Source organism: Euprymna scolopes, chromosome 16 (assembly GCF_053919585.1).
Source record: "Euprymna scolopes isolate OS-2025 chromosome 16, ASM5391958v1, whole genome shotgun sequence".
NCBI classification, from domain to species: domain Eukaryota; kingdom Metazoa; phylum Mollusca; class Cephalopoda; order Sepiida; family Sepiolidae; genus Euprymna; species Euprymna scolopes.
Genome location: NC_136497.1, coordinates 8,401,053 through 8,414,089, shown reverse-complemented (window position 1 = coordinate 8,414,089; position 13,037 = coordinate 8,401,053). Strand labels below are relative to the sequence as shown.

At 31.5% G+C, this 13,037-nt stretch overlaps 1 protein-coding gene across 5 annotated transcripts in view; it reads right to left on the bottom strand.

Moving 5' to 3' along the window:
- LOC145295835 (filamin-C-like) overlaps window positions 1–13,037 on the bottom strand; it is a 300,005-nt gene that overhangs the window by 202,609 nt on the left and 84,359 nt on the right. For all 5 annotated transcript variants that reach the window (XM_080141544.1, XM_080141545.1, XM_080141543.1 and 2 more), the window contains 3 exons: window positions 5,441–5,631; window positions 4,294–4,452; window positions 2,265–2,396 (listed from right to left, as the gene is read on the bottom strand). In XM_080141544.1, coding sequence (XP_079997670.1) covers window positions 2,265–2,396; window positions 4,294–4,452; window positions 5,441–5,631 — 482 coding nt within the window. The remainder of the gene's footprint in view (window positions 1–2,264; window positions 2,397–4,293; window positions 4,453–5,440; window positions 5,632–13,037) is intronic.

The window sequence follows — 13,037 nt, the reverse complement described above, 5'->3', positions numbered from 1 at the left end:
TAAGTCTAAAGAGGTTTCTTCTTTCTCTTCATTTTTGTATGATGTTATACAGTTCATATGTAGCATCACTGTTTATCTTTAAAAGTTATATATATATATATATATGCATATATATATATATATATATAAGATATGTATGTATATACGAGTCATTCAAAAGTTAAAGTCTTTTAATTTTTTTAACTGAAGATGTTGAAGAGCTACGAAGACGGAAATGGTACAATAAAACAAGCGACCGAATTTATTTTCCCAAATAGTCAACACCATTCTCAATACACGTTTTGCCAGCGGTGACTGATGACTGTGCAAATTATTGCTTTCTATTTTCAAAGAAAAAATTTGAAGAGTTACGAAGACAGGAGTGACACCATGAAAATGAGTAACATTTGTGCTTAATAATTTATTTTTCACCATAGTCATCACCATTTTCAATGATTTGTTAGCATGTATTAAATGACGACTCTCTGCAATTGATACCCGTACATAACAAGGATTGCGTTATTCGAGTCAGACAATATCTACAACATGGAGATGAACATCTGAAGACATTAATGAATAAGTTCAATAATTATAACGAAGCAATTTGCAATGCGATATCCCCTCTGATAAATTCGGGTGTAATAAAAATATAGGACGTATACTTTTTTGAACGCCCCCTAGTCTCTCTCTCTCTCTCTCTCTCTCTCTCTCTATCTCTCTCTCTATCTCTCTTTATATATATATATATATATAGAGAGAGAGAGAGATACATATATACATATATATATATACATACATAGATAGATACATATATATATATATACATACACATATATATATATAGACAGAGAGACAGAGACAGAGAGACAGAGGGAGAGAAAGAGAGATGTTGTAAATAAAGGAGATACAATTTATCTAGGCCCGGGGGACGGGTCAGTCAGAACTTGTTCACATTTGACATGTTTATTTTTAATTAATTTTAATATTACGTTTAGAATTTTGCAGTGGATGTTCTCTTACTTTAATTTCTACTTTTATTAAAAATCGTAAATTATATTTTTTGTCCGGCTTATATGAAAACGTTGATAGTCACCTTTTTCAAACTATGTTTTCTTGTATCACTTAACGTAGATATGTCTTGAAACAGACTTAAACTGATTTTATTAAACACGCGTTGAAAAAAAATACAATAAAATAATTTAAATTGTTATTATGTTTGTATACGTACATATTCAAGTATATTTACATGTATATATTCAAATATATATATGTGTGTGCGTATTCAAGTATATATATATATATATATATATATATTCCTATATAGATATGTATCTTTCTAAATATGCCTAAATATTCAAATATATATATACATATATATTCAATTATATATATATATATATATATATATATATATATATATATATATATATGTGTGTATGTGTTCAAACGTATATATGTATAATTTACGATATTAGTATAAATATACTATGCAATTAGATGAATTATAAAAATGGTTACAGACACATTACCTGAAAGTACTTCTTTCTATCTCATAGACTTAATGTTCACAGGGAACATGAGTTGGAACAGATACATTGTGAGGAGTGCCAGGGTCGCTGCGAATATTATGGGCTCTCTCTCTCTCTCTCTCTTTCTCTTTCTCTCTCTCACTCTCTCTGCCGTACTAGAATGTTACTTACGCCTAAAAAGTATCCCGTATCTCTACAACGATACCATTCGCCCATGTATCCAGTATTATTGTCACATATTAGCTGGTGCATCTGCTATTAGTTTTTCGCTCCTGGACAGGGTTCAAAGAGAGGCGCCAACCGGATAGATCCTTAAATGTCGCCCAAGCTTCAACCTCTGTCTCATCGATAATATGTTGCATCCCTCTACAAGTATTTTAATGGTGGATCCTCTAACGAACTACAAGCCCTTGTATCAACTCGAGGTTATCACCCCCGACAAACCCGGCAATCAGCAACAGCCCACCCCTACACAGTAAAGATCCCTAGATGTAAGAATACCTTCTACTCTTATAGTTTCTACCCCATACATACTAGAATCTGTAACTCCCTTCTGGGTTTTTGTTTTCCCATCTTTACTGTACACGCAGAAGTGTAATGTGAATAGATATCTTGCTGCTCAACCCCCTATATAGTATCCCTGCTACTTTTACTCGGAGTAGTAGCCCCTTTACATCAATGTTTAACTGTTCTTTTGGGGGGATTAAAAAAGTTATAATCCATAATAACACGTTATATCATATGACATGATCTTACCTCAATGCTCGATGCATCACCTAATCTCATTGGTTTTGCTGTAGATATCAGTTCTGCTCTAGATGGATCAGCTCCCACCGTAAGCACCACTGGAAATCCAGCCAAGGTCTCTTCAGCATACATCATTCTTAACTATCAACAGAAATAATAAGAAATTATTAATATTAGTAATGCGTCTTATATTGGTGCTCAGCGTTCATTAATTGACCGGAGTAATACGCAATGTTTGAAATAACATATCCCTAAAAAAAGCAAGGTTAGAACAATAGTAAAATAATTTTGCATAAAAATATTCCAAATGTTATAAAAGAGAGTACCAACAATACCAAACTTTGACGAGGTGTCTTCAATAAGTTTCCAGACTTTTTTGCGTACGGGCACTTTTATTGATAGTACACACATGCAACCATAGTCCCCTTTAAAATAATCTCTCCCGGCTGCAATCTACTTGTACGATTCCAACACCTTCTGGTCGTCCCTTTCTCTGAGAGTGTCAAGACCCTCATCACAGCCTCTTCCATTTCCGTAATTGTCTCATAACGTCAGCCTATTAGGTTTCTCTTGAGTTTAGGGAATAACTAGAAATCACACGGAGCATGAAAAACTGTCTTAATGCTAATTTTGGTCAAATAGTTTATGACAAGAATGGACCCTACTTGGGACAAACTTAGCGCAAATCTTCCACATATTCATTTTCTCAAAAATAATAGTCTGCGCAGTTCCCACACGTACATCACTTCATTTATTGTCCCTATAGACACACAACGGTCCTTATCCATGGAATTCTTTATTTGATCAACCAACTTCTGTGTTCTGACTTCCTTATTCCTCCCACACTTCTCGTCCTCCCTCAGCGACTCCCTGCTTTCCTTGTATCTCTTATGCCACACGAAAGCTGATAATAATCCAAAAGCATTTTCCAAGTAAAAGCAGAATTTTATTGCATATCATTTTTCCAAAGTGCCCACGCCTCCAGATTGCATTTTTGAAATTCATCAGCTGTGGCAATCAGACCTTAGTAGAATGTATTTTAAATTATGCTGTAGCTATTCATTTGAATCTAAAATAGTAACAATTAGTCAGTCTTCTCAGATATATGGCAATAATAAGCTGATTTTTTAAAAGTCTACGACAATTTTAAATGCCTGGAAACTTATTGAAGGCATCTCGTGAGAGAAATTCAGAAAATGACTACAAAAAATGTGTCGTTATGTCGTTTTATTTATATTTATGAGACGAGCATATAATAAATGTCAAGTACACAATATTAGAGGAAAGTTATCATAAACGATTAGAGAAAGGCATGGTGAAATAATCTTATTATATTTCATGTAAACAGCAATACTATAAATTAGTAATACTATAAATTAGTAATAATATAAATTAGTAATAATATAACAGCACATGGGTAGAAATAATAGAGCTGGCTATTTTTTAATTTATAAAAATAGGAACATTATAAATGTCTATTAAGCAAATTTACAAAGTAAGTGCGTGGCAGCATGAAAGTAGACAGAAAAATATAGAAATGGCTTTATACAACACTATTAAAATAGAGATATAATTAATAAGCAGAAAACGATATTGCTAGGTGGTAACAGTATAAAACAATGCTGACTAAAGAGGATGGAAATCGCTATAACATAACAAAACTATAAAAGAAAAGTATATAATCACGCAATAACCAGATTATAAAAGGGGGAATACTAGCAGGTGGGAATTTATCTGCAAATATAATTTTTATAAGTTTTATACATTAGATAATAATAAAAACATATATACGTATTGTTTCTTATGTATAATATGTTTCTGAAATGTTTTGTTTTTCATTACTTTCTGATAAATTTGATTATAAATTTAGCTAAGTTTGAACATTATATTTACTGCGAGATAAAAAAAAGTTTAGATAGTTTTGGTCTAATAGTGATTGATATTAAAGTAATTAATATTAGAGCTGGTGAATTTGGAGCTATATCAATAGATAACACGTATAAGTACGAACGTGGCCATGTAAACAACTTATACTTACGATGTATCTTCCAGTGGCCCGCGGCACAAACCTGATCGCGGCGTTGGTGTCGTTCGCTCGAAACACTTCCAAAAAATCAAATGTGGAAGGAGTCTGTAACTCAGCAGAGAGCAGAGTGAGATCCGCCATAATGTCACAGGACTCAAATGTGTAATATATCTAAAAGTAACAGCAAAAAGATACATTTACAAAACAAAACCGCAAAAAACGCACCAATATGAAACTACATACAAAGTAAAGATCAATAAAAGCTTACTGAAACCCTCGCACTTCGATTGTAGTAAAGTATGATTCTGTTTGGACAGGATTAGACATCTTCCCTTGCAATATCTTCTTCGAAGAGGTGGTTTATAAGCAGTCACTTTATGCGCCTCTACTGGAGCATGCCGATTGATCCAATCACCACAAGTTTTGCGTCAATGCAGAATCCTGGCCGGAATGAACGCAAGCGCAAAAGACTTGTGTGTAAGTGATTTAGTCAGGTCCAATAAGGTCGTCTACAAAACGATGACGCTAGAGTCGTTCAGTGATTAACTGTAGAGGTTGTTCTGGTAGTGTGTCGAGTCGTATCAATGTAGATAGGTTTGTTCGGGGTCGTTTTGGGGCGTGTCGATCGTCTTGTTCGGGATCCTGTTGAGTCGTGTCGACGAAGTTGTTTGGGATCCTGCCGAGTTGTGTTAACGGAATTTTTTGGGGGCGTGCCTGGGCGAGTCCAAAGAAATTGTTCGAGACCATGCAAGATTGTGTTGAGATAAGTGTTTGCTACCGTGTTGGCTCACTTCGACAGTATTATTCGTATTGAGTGCTATAGACGGAAATGTTAAGTTCATGTGTGTTGTTCAGTTGACTTAGCTGTTGTCGGAGTCATATTGCCACGTGTCATAACAATACTCATACACACACAATATATATATATATATATATATATATATATATATATATATTTGGAACCATCTCTTCGATCGTGAAGTTAAAACGTTTCTTTAAAGTCGTATTCGTCCATGTAAAAATTCCTGTATGAAAGAAAAGTGACTTTAGAGTAAGATAATCTATTATCCATCCAAAATATATCTCATCAGTCTTAATTAAATTCTAGAGTGTAATTGCTATGGAAAAAAAAAACGAATATTCAGTGAATATTACTTACCTCTTCGTGGATTCGTATTGGTTGTATTGAAGTTATGAGTCTGTATTTTTCATTATTCGGTAGCCGCTGCCGTTTTAAGCGCCGGAAACCAAACAGAAGCGACATAATCGATAGATGGTCAATATTCGGACTTGCGATTTCCTTTGCAGACAGCGGACAAAACACATTGAGCTCCTTTGCTGCATCAACAACTGAAATAAGCAAGGGTATAAAAATGTTATATATATATATATATATATATATATATATATATATATATATATATATATATATATATATATATATATATATATATATGCACACACTTATATTTAAATAAATGTTTAGAGGTACAGAATTTTAATAAATTTTTTAAATATAATGGGCGGAGTGTTTCTCCGGAGCTCTTCCAGCTATCATCTCATCAGGAGAAAATCGAGTATAAATAATAATAATATGTCGAAAGTACAGAGTTCTGATGGGGAACTATTGAATGTGCCAAAAATTACAGGGACACTAAAATAAAGTTCATTAACGTTTAAAAAAGATTAAAATAATGGCACAACGTGGGAAAAAAAACGGGAGAAAAGATTCACGTATATATATATATATATATATATATATATATATATATATATATATATATATATATAGTAATTTATAAAATATATATGGCGATTAAGCTACACTGAATATTCGGCGTTTCATCCACTATATGATTCGTCAGGCTAATGCGCGAATTCTGTGGTTGTTTCTCGTTTTTATATATGTTGAGGATTTTAGTTAGCCAATCAGCTTTCTAGTATCCACCGCGCCCCTTCCTATCAGCCAATGGGCATGCATTTTATCGATCAAAGGACTAGTTTTAGAACTAGGTTAGTTGTTTAATGCAGACGATTTTCCTCATTTCTGCTCTTTTTTATATATATATAAATATACATATGTGTACACACATACATGCACACATGCATACATACATATATATATATGTGGTCGTTTATGTATATTCATGTTTATTTAATTTATTTATATGTATATATATAATATTTATTTATATTAATACATATATATATATGTTTATATATATGGTCGTTTATGTATATTCATATTTATTTAATTTATTTATTTGTTGCATTTATCTTGTTCGTTATTATTGTTTTTATTTATTGTATGGCTGTTCTTTTCCGGGGTTGGTTTGTTCTAGTTCTAGGTCTTGTTTGATTTGTTTGTTTACTCTAGAAAGTATAGTGTTGCAAAGCAGATAAAACCATAAACTTTTATAAAATAGATAAGCAAGAATATAACAAACTAATCACAGAAAACATTACAAACACTACAAAAAATAGATAATATAAATGCGACTACATAGAAATAATAAATACTGAAAGTAAACAAATTACCGATAAACTAAAAATTAGCGATAAAGTTGGCAAATTGAAACCTAGGGAGGCATACATTATGTTCAAAGACCACAAATGGGACTTTAATAATAATCACAGCACCCGCCTGATAAACCCAACTAAACAAGAAATAGGTAGAATTAGCAAAACTATACTTTCTAGAGTAAACTAACAAATCAAACAAGACCTGGAACTAAACCGATGGGCAAATACCACCAAAAGCAATCACCTGGTTTAAAAATATAGAAAACAAAGATAAATGTACTTTCATACAGTTTGACATCATAGACTTTATCCCTCGATATCCGAAGAACTTTTTAACATTGGCCGAGAATTTGCCGAGGCATACACTGATATATCCTCGGAAGAAATCAACATCATTAAAAAATGTAGAAAATCAGTTCTAATAAATAACAATAACCAATGGATAAAAACTTAAATGAAAAGTTTGTTTGATTTGGCAATGGGTGCCAGAGATTCTGCAGAGGAATCAGATCTTGTAGGATTATTCATTCTATATACCCTCACAAGCATATTCGATACTACGGATATCAGCCTATATAGAGATGACGGACTAGCTATAATATAAAAAAAACTCCAACAAGGTCAAGGGAGAAAACTTTAAGAAAATCATACACTAGGAAATGAAAAAAATTAGGCCTAAAAGCAGACGTATCAGCTAACATAAAAATAACAAACTTCCTGGGCGTCACGTTAAACTTAGATAAAAACACATATGAAACATACTTAAAAGATAACGCTACTCCAATTTACGTAAACCCTAAGTCCATCCACCCGCCATCAATTACAAAACACATTCCCAACTCGATTGTAAGTAGACTCAGTAATAACTCAAACGATGAAAATGCATTTAACAGGTCAACCAATATCTCCGAAACAGCTTTAAAAAATAGTGGATACAAAAATATCGATATCAAATATAAGCAACAAAACACCAACGACTATAATAAAATCAAAAATAGAAGAAGAAGAACTAGAATTTTGTATACGGCCCCATACAATCAACTGTTAAAAACAAAACTTGGTAAGTAATTTCTAGACCTTATTGAAAAACACTTTCCCGCAACCAAGCCCTTACACAAAATCTTCAATAAAAATACCTTGAAGTTATCTTACAGTTGTTGCGAAAATTTAGAGATGATAATTAAAGCACATAATAACAAAATACAAAATAAAAACAATGTAAACAACAACAAAATAAACAATAAAAAGTAGACACCATGACAAAAATAAAATCAACACTAGCAGAAATAATAATAATAATAATAATAATAATAATAATAATAATAATAATACTAATAATAATAATAACAAACCAACCCCGGACAAGAACAACCATACCATAAATAAAAACAATAATAACGAACAAGATAAATGCAACTGTAGACACCGCACATTTTGCCCAGTTCAAAATAAATGTCTAACAAAAAGCGTAGTTTATCAAGCAACAATATTTGCGAAAGAAAACCCGAATAACAAGAAATAATACGTAGGTCTGACTTCCTTAGATTTCAAAACCCGATACTATGACCACAGAAGTACATTCAAAAATAAAAAAAACACCGTATAAAAGCAACACTAGCGAATAAATCCAGGGAACTCAAAGAAAGCGGACATTCGCCGGTAGTCGAATGGAAAATAATAAGACAAGCTTCCACGTGCAGACATTTAGACGACCCATGTAAATTATGCCTCCATGAAAAATTTGTTATCCTGTACTTTAAAGAACCCCAAAATCTATTAAACTGTAGACGAGAAATAACAAACAATTGTGGTCACAAAATAAAACTTACTCTATGATAGCGATACAAAATAGCTTTAAAACTAACAAAAACAATAGAAAACAAACAAATAAATAAATTAAATAAATATGAATATACATAAACGACCATACATATATATATATGCATGTATGTGTGCATGTATGTGTGTACACATATGTATATTTATATATAAAAAAAGAGCAGAAATGAGGTAAATCGTCTGTCTTAAACCACTAACCTAGTTCTAAAACAGATCCTTTGTTCGATAAAATGCATGCCCATTGGCTGATAGGAAAGGGCGCGGTGGATACTAGAAACCTGATTGGCTAACTAAAATCCTCAACATATATAAAAACGAGAAACAACCACAGAATTCGCGCATAAGCCTGACGAATGCTATAGTGGATGAAACGCCGAATATTCAATGTAGCTTAATCGCCATATATATTTTATAAATTACTAACTAGCTCTACCTACGTATTGAGCACTTTTGACGTAAATACTTAAAGTTTACGCAAAAATCTATACTTTCGTATATTACTTTTATGTGAGTAAATGAAGTAGTTATATATATATATATATATATATATATATATATATATATATATATATATATATATATATATATATATATACAGAGAGTGAGAGAGAGAGATAGAGAGAGAGAGAGAACTACTAACCCGTAAATACAGTCTAGATATGTTGTTAAAAAGAGTCGTCTCATGTTGACAACGTGTTATGGTAAAAATTGAGTTGACTTTATCGAAACAATCATTTGGAACAGCAGGGGAGATAACTACGCTATATTCTTAAGTAGATTATACCCCTTGAAACCGTGTAAAATAAAAAATCTTAATTCTGATTCGAATTAACTCTTCTAATACGAATTAACTAATGAATGTCCCTCCTATATAAGACTAACTAGCTGATAATAGACGATAAATATTTATTTGAGTAAACGTATGATTTTAAATGTGTTTTTGTAAATCCTGTAACTAATAAAAGTACTCAATAATTTAAGATTATATGACTATTTAACTAAACGATATCTTTTCCCTAAAACTAAGATGACTGCCTCTCAATATGAAATTCATTGAGCTTAGATAGTGAATTAGTCTATCACCCACAACATAAATAAACTGCTCGCCGATCTACTTCTATACGTATCAGTATATATATATATATATATATATATATATATATATATATATGTATATATATATATATATATATATATATATTAAATTCCCGAAATTGTGCTTTATGGTAAGCTATCTCAGAAAACTAGACTGTTGGGAATTCGAGAAATCAATTTGATGCAGAGATTGTGGGACATTAAATGTCGTACAAAACAATTGTCCAACTAAGGACAAAAATTCTTTAAATATTTAAATATTTTGAAATGGCTTTCATGGTCCAAAATCTTATGTGTGTGTGTGTGTGGTGGGGATGTTTAAGTGACCTTGTCTCTGCGTGGTTTCTACCCAAACACTCTGTAAATTTCGGGCAAATAACTTGAAACTTGTTATATGTACTATTCAATCTTGATGTTTAAATAACATATCAAGAAAAGCTAATAAAAATAAGAGTGAAAAAATCAAAATATAGTAGATAAAAGTAAAAATTAGGTAAACTGAAATGAAAAAAATAAAATTTGCCGACAAGAAATTTAATGGATTCATGAATAGTGTTTAAATGGGGCTAAATGGCAACGGGGTAATGAGGCAGGTTTCGTTCAGGTGTGATATTGTTTAGTAAAAAGCAGATGATATTCTTAATAGAAATGATGGTAAAGGCGTAAAAAATACAAAGCAATATTCTGTCAGGAATACAAAGTACAAAAGATAGTAATAATAATATTTGTAATAATAATAATCATAATAGTAATAAAAATATTAAAGAGTAGTAAGTTAATAGTAACAATTATATATATATGTGTGTGTGTGTGTGTGTGTGTGTGTATATAATTATGTTATCAAGGAGTAAATATTTAACGAAGCAAAACTTATCAATATAAGAAAATAAGAAAAGCTCAAAACTATTAAAAGGGTCAACAATAATATAAAATGGGAGACGAGGAATGAAAGTTACATATAACCTTATTATAAAATATATATAATATTTTGGAATATTTTTCTAATCCCATTTTCTTCGCTTTCAGATCGTTTTATTTTAATTTTATCTTTTTATATATTTTTCCTTTCCCCTATTTACTGTTTCTATTGTCTCTCCTTCTTTCTTCATTTTTATTATATTCCATATGCTTCCTTTTTCTGTGTGCTCTTCTTTAATGACCCTCATTATTTCATAGGGGCGGGGAAAACAGAAACTGGCTTCACGTGACTTGACTTTCTCGCACCTGTCAATTTCACTTTATAAATGTTAAATTAAGACATTTTTCACTTCCTCTCCCCTACTGGCCGAGATGGTTAGGTGCCGTGGTGTTTCTACCATCGTGACAAGGCTTCGGGTTCGAGCCTACGTTCCTACTAAAACTTTTTCTTCTTTTATACCTCACACCACTCAGCCAATATTTTTTTTTAACAGCGTTGTTTTGATTTACCCCCCCCAACACACAACTGTAGTTATTAATAAAATTAAAAAGTGTAAAATAAAACTTAGATAATCAAACTTTCCCCAAATAACTGGATTTAACGTTATATAACGTTATATATAAAGGGGTAAAACGAAAGAAAAAAAACAAGCTTCTTTATTAACTTGGGAAATCAATATTACACCATTACATTACACCATTCATTACACCATTCATTTTTAAATATAGTTGTATATCATAAGAATCTGCAAAATAACTTTATTTTGTTTTATTCATATATTTCCAACTTAAGTATCATATACCTTCTGTAAAAAAAGATAACAATATTATGGTATTTTAAAATGGAGACTACCTCAATTTGATTTCTGCTATAATGTTATATATAGGTTTTCTTAAAAGTGAGTCTTAGAGTCTTAGAGAAAGATGTTGTAAGAGTCTTAGTAAGAGGGATGTTGTTGTAAGAGATTGTTCGTTGAGAGAGAGATGTTCGTGTTATGACGATTCATATATATTAAATGTTTATACTTAGATGTGTAGATATGAGATGTCGAGACGTGTATGTAAAGACATTTTAAACCACATGATATACAAGACATAGATTGACAATTTTCACTTTACCTTTTGGTAGAATTACAACACAAAGACGACGTTTATAAAAACACATGATGGGTTTATTTCTTCTCCAGACCGGTCGTGGTTTTCATCATCAAGAATTCAAAGATTCACATATTGTTTCAAAAGTGACCGTCTCGCTTCTAGAAGTTCGAATCCCAACTGGACTGTCGTCTGCCGTCCTAAGACTCCCTCTCCGTTTCTCTCTCAGTTTCTCCTCAAGTTTCTAACTATATCTAGAACTTCCCATTGTCCATGATGTCATACACATGTTAAAATATGTGTCTTCTTTCACGTGTTCAGGACATGCGTGTCCAAAACTTTTTCCTTTGTTTACAAAAGGAATTTTAACCTATATTCCCAGTAACCTATATTTCCAATATGTTAAAAACATGTTTATTAAATTATCTTGTAGTTGCATTCCTCAATTGACTTTTTCATAACAGAATTGACAATGCACATTCTTTTCTTGAAACTATTTTATCTCTAAGCTAAACAATGGTTTGTTTTACATTCCATTTTCTAATTCTCTCTCGTAATCTATTTCTAAACCTAATTTACGAGGTTCGAATTTCGTCTATTCTATTTCATTTTAACTAAATCTCTCTATTTTTATACTTACATGAAAAGGGGACAGCCGTTATCATGTATCAATAAGGGTAGTGTGTCACTTTGGACGATCCCTTCACTACTAAAATAAATCGCGCTGCCCATAGTAACTTGTCGATCTACTATGAAATAAAAGTCGATAAAATCTTCTCCACTCAAAAAACTGTTTTTACGCAACTTGTTGTGTCCCTTTTTTTAAATATTCGACTGAACTTCCTTACAAATATAAAATGTAAATCTTGATTAAACTTTGGTTATTCTTAGAAAAAGCTGTGTTTAGCGACTTTCTGGACACTGTACTTCTTAAATTTGTAAAAAGTATTGTTTAAAAACTCAGTCGTAATTTAATTCGTGCTTAAATTTCCACAACTCTTTGCTTATAGCTAATTTATTAGGGGAAATTCAAGAAAATGCTACAACTCACAGCAAAAGAATTGGTTCCAAGTGATTAGAAACACAGATTCAGAAGTTTATTTTTTATTATTTATTGTTATTCATTGTGAAGAAAAAACATAATCCATTTTTATTATACCTGTTCTTAAAAAATTTAAGCAATCATAATAATTATGTGTGCGCATATATATATATATATATATATATATATATATATATACATATTTGTGTGTGTGTGAGTGTGTGTGGGTGTGTAAACAGAGGGA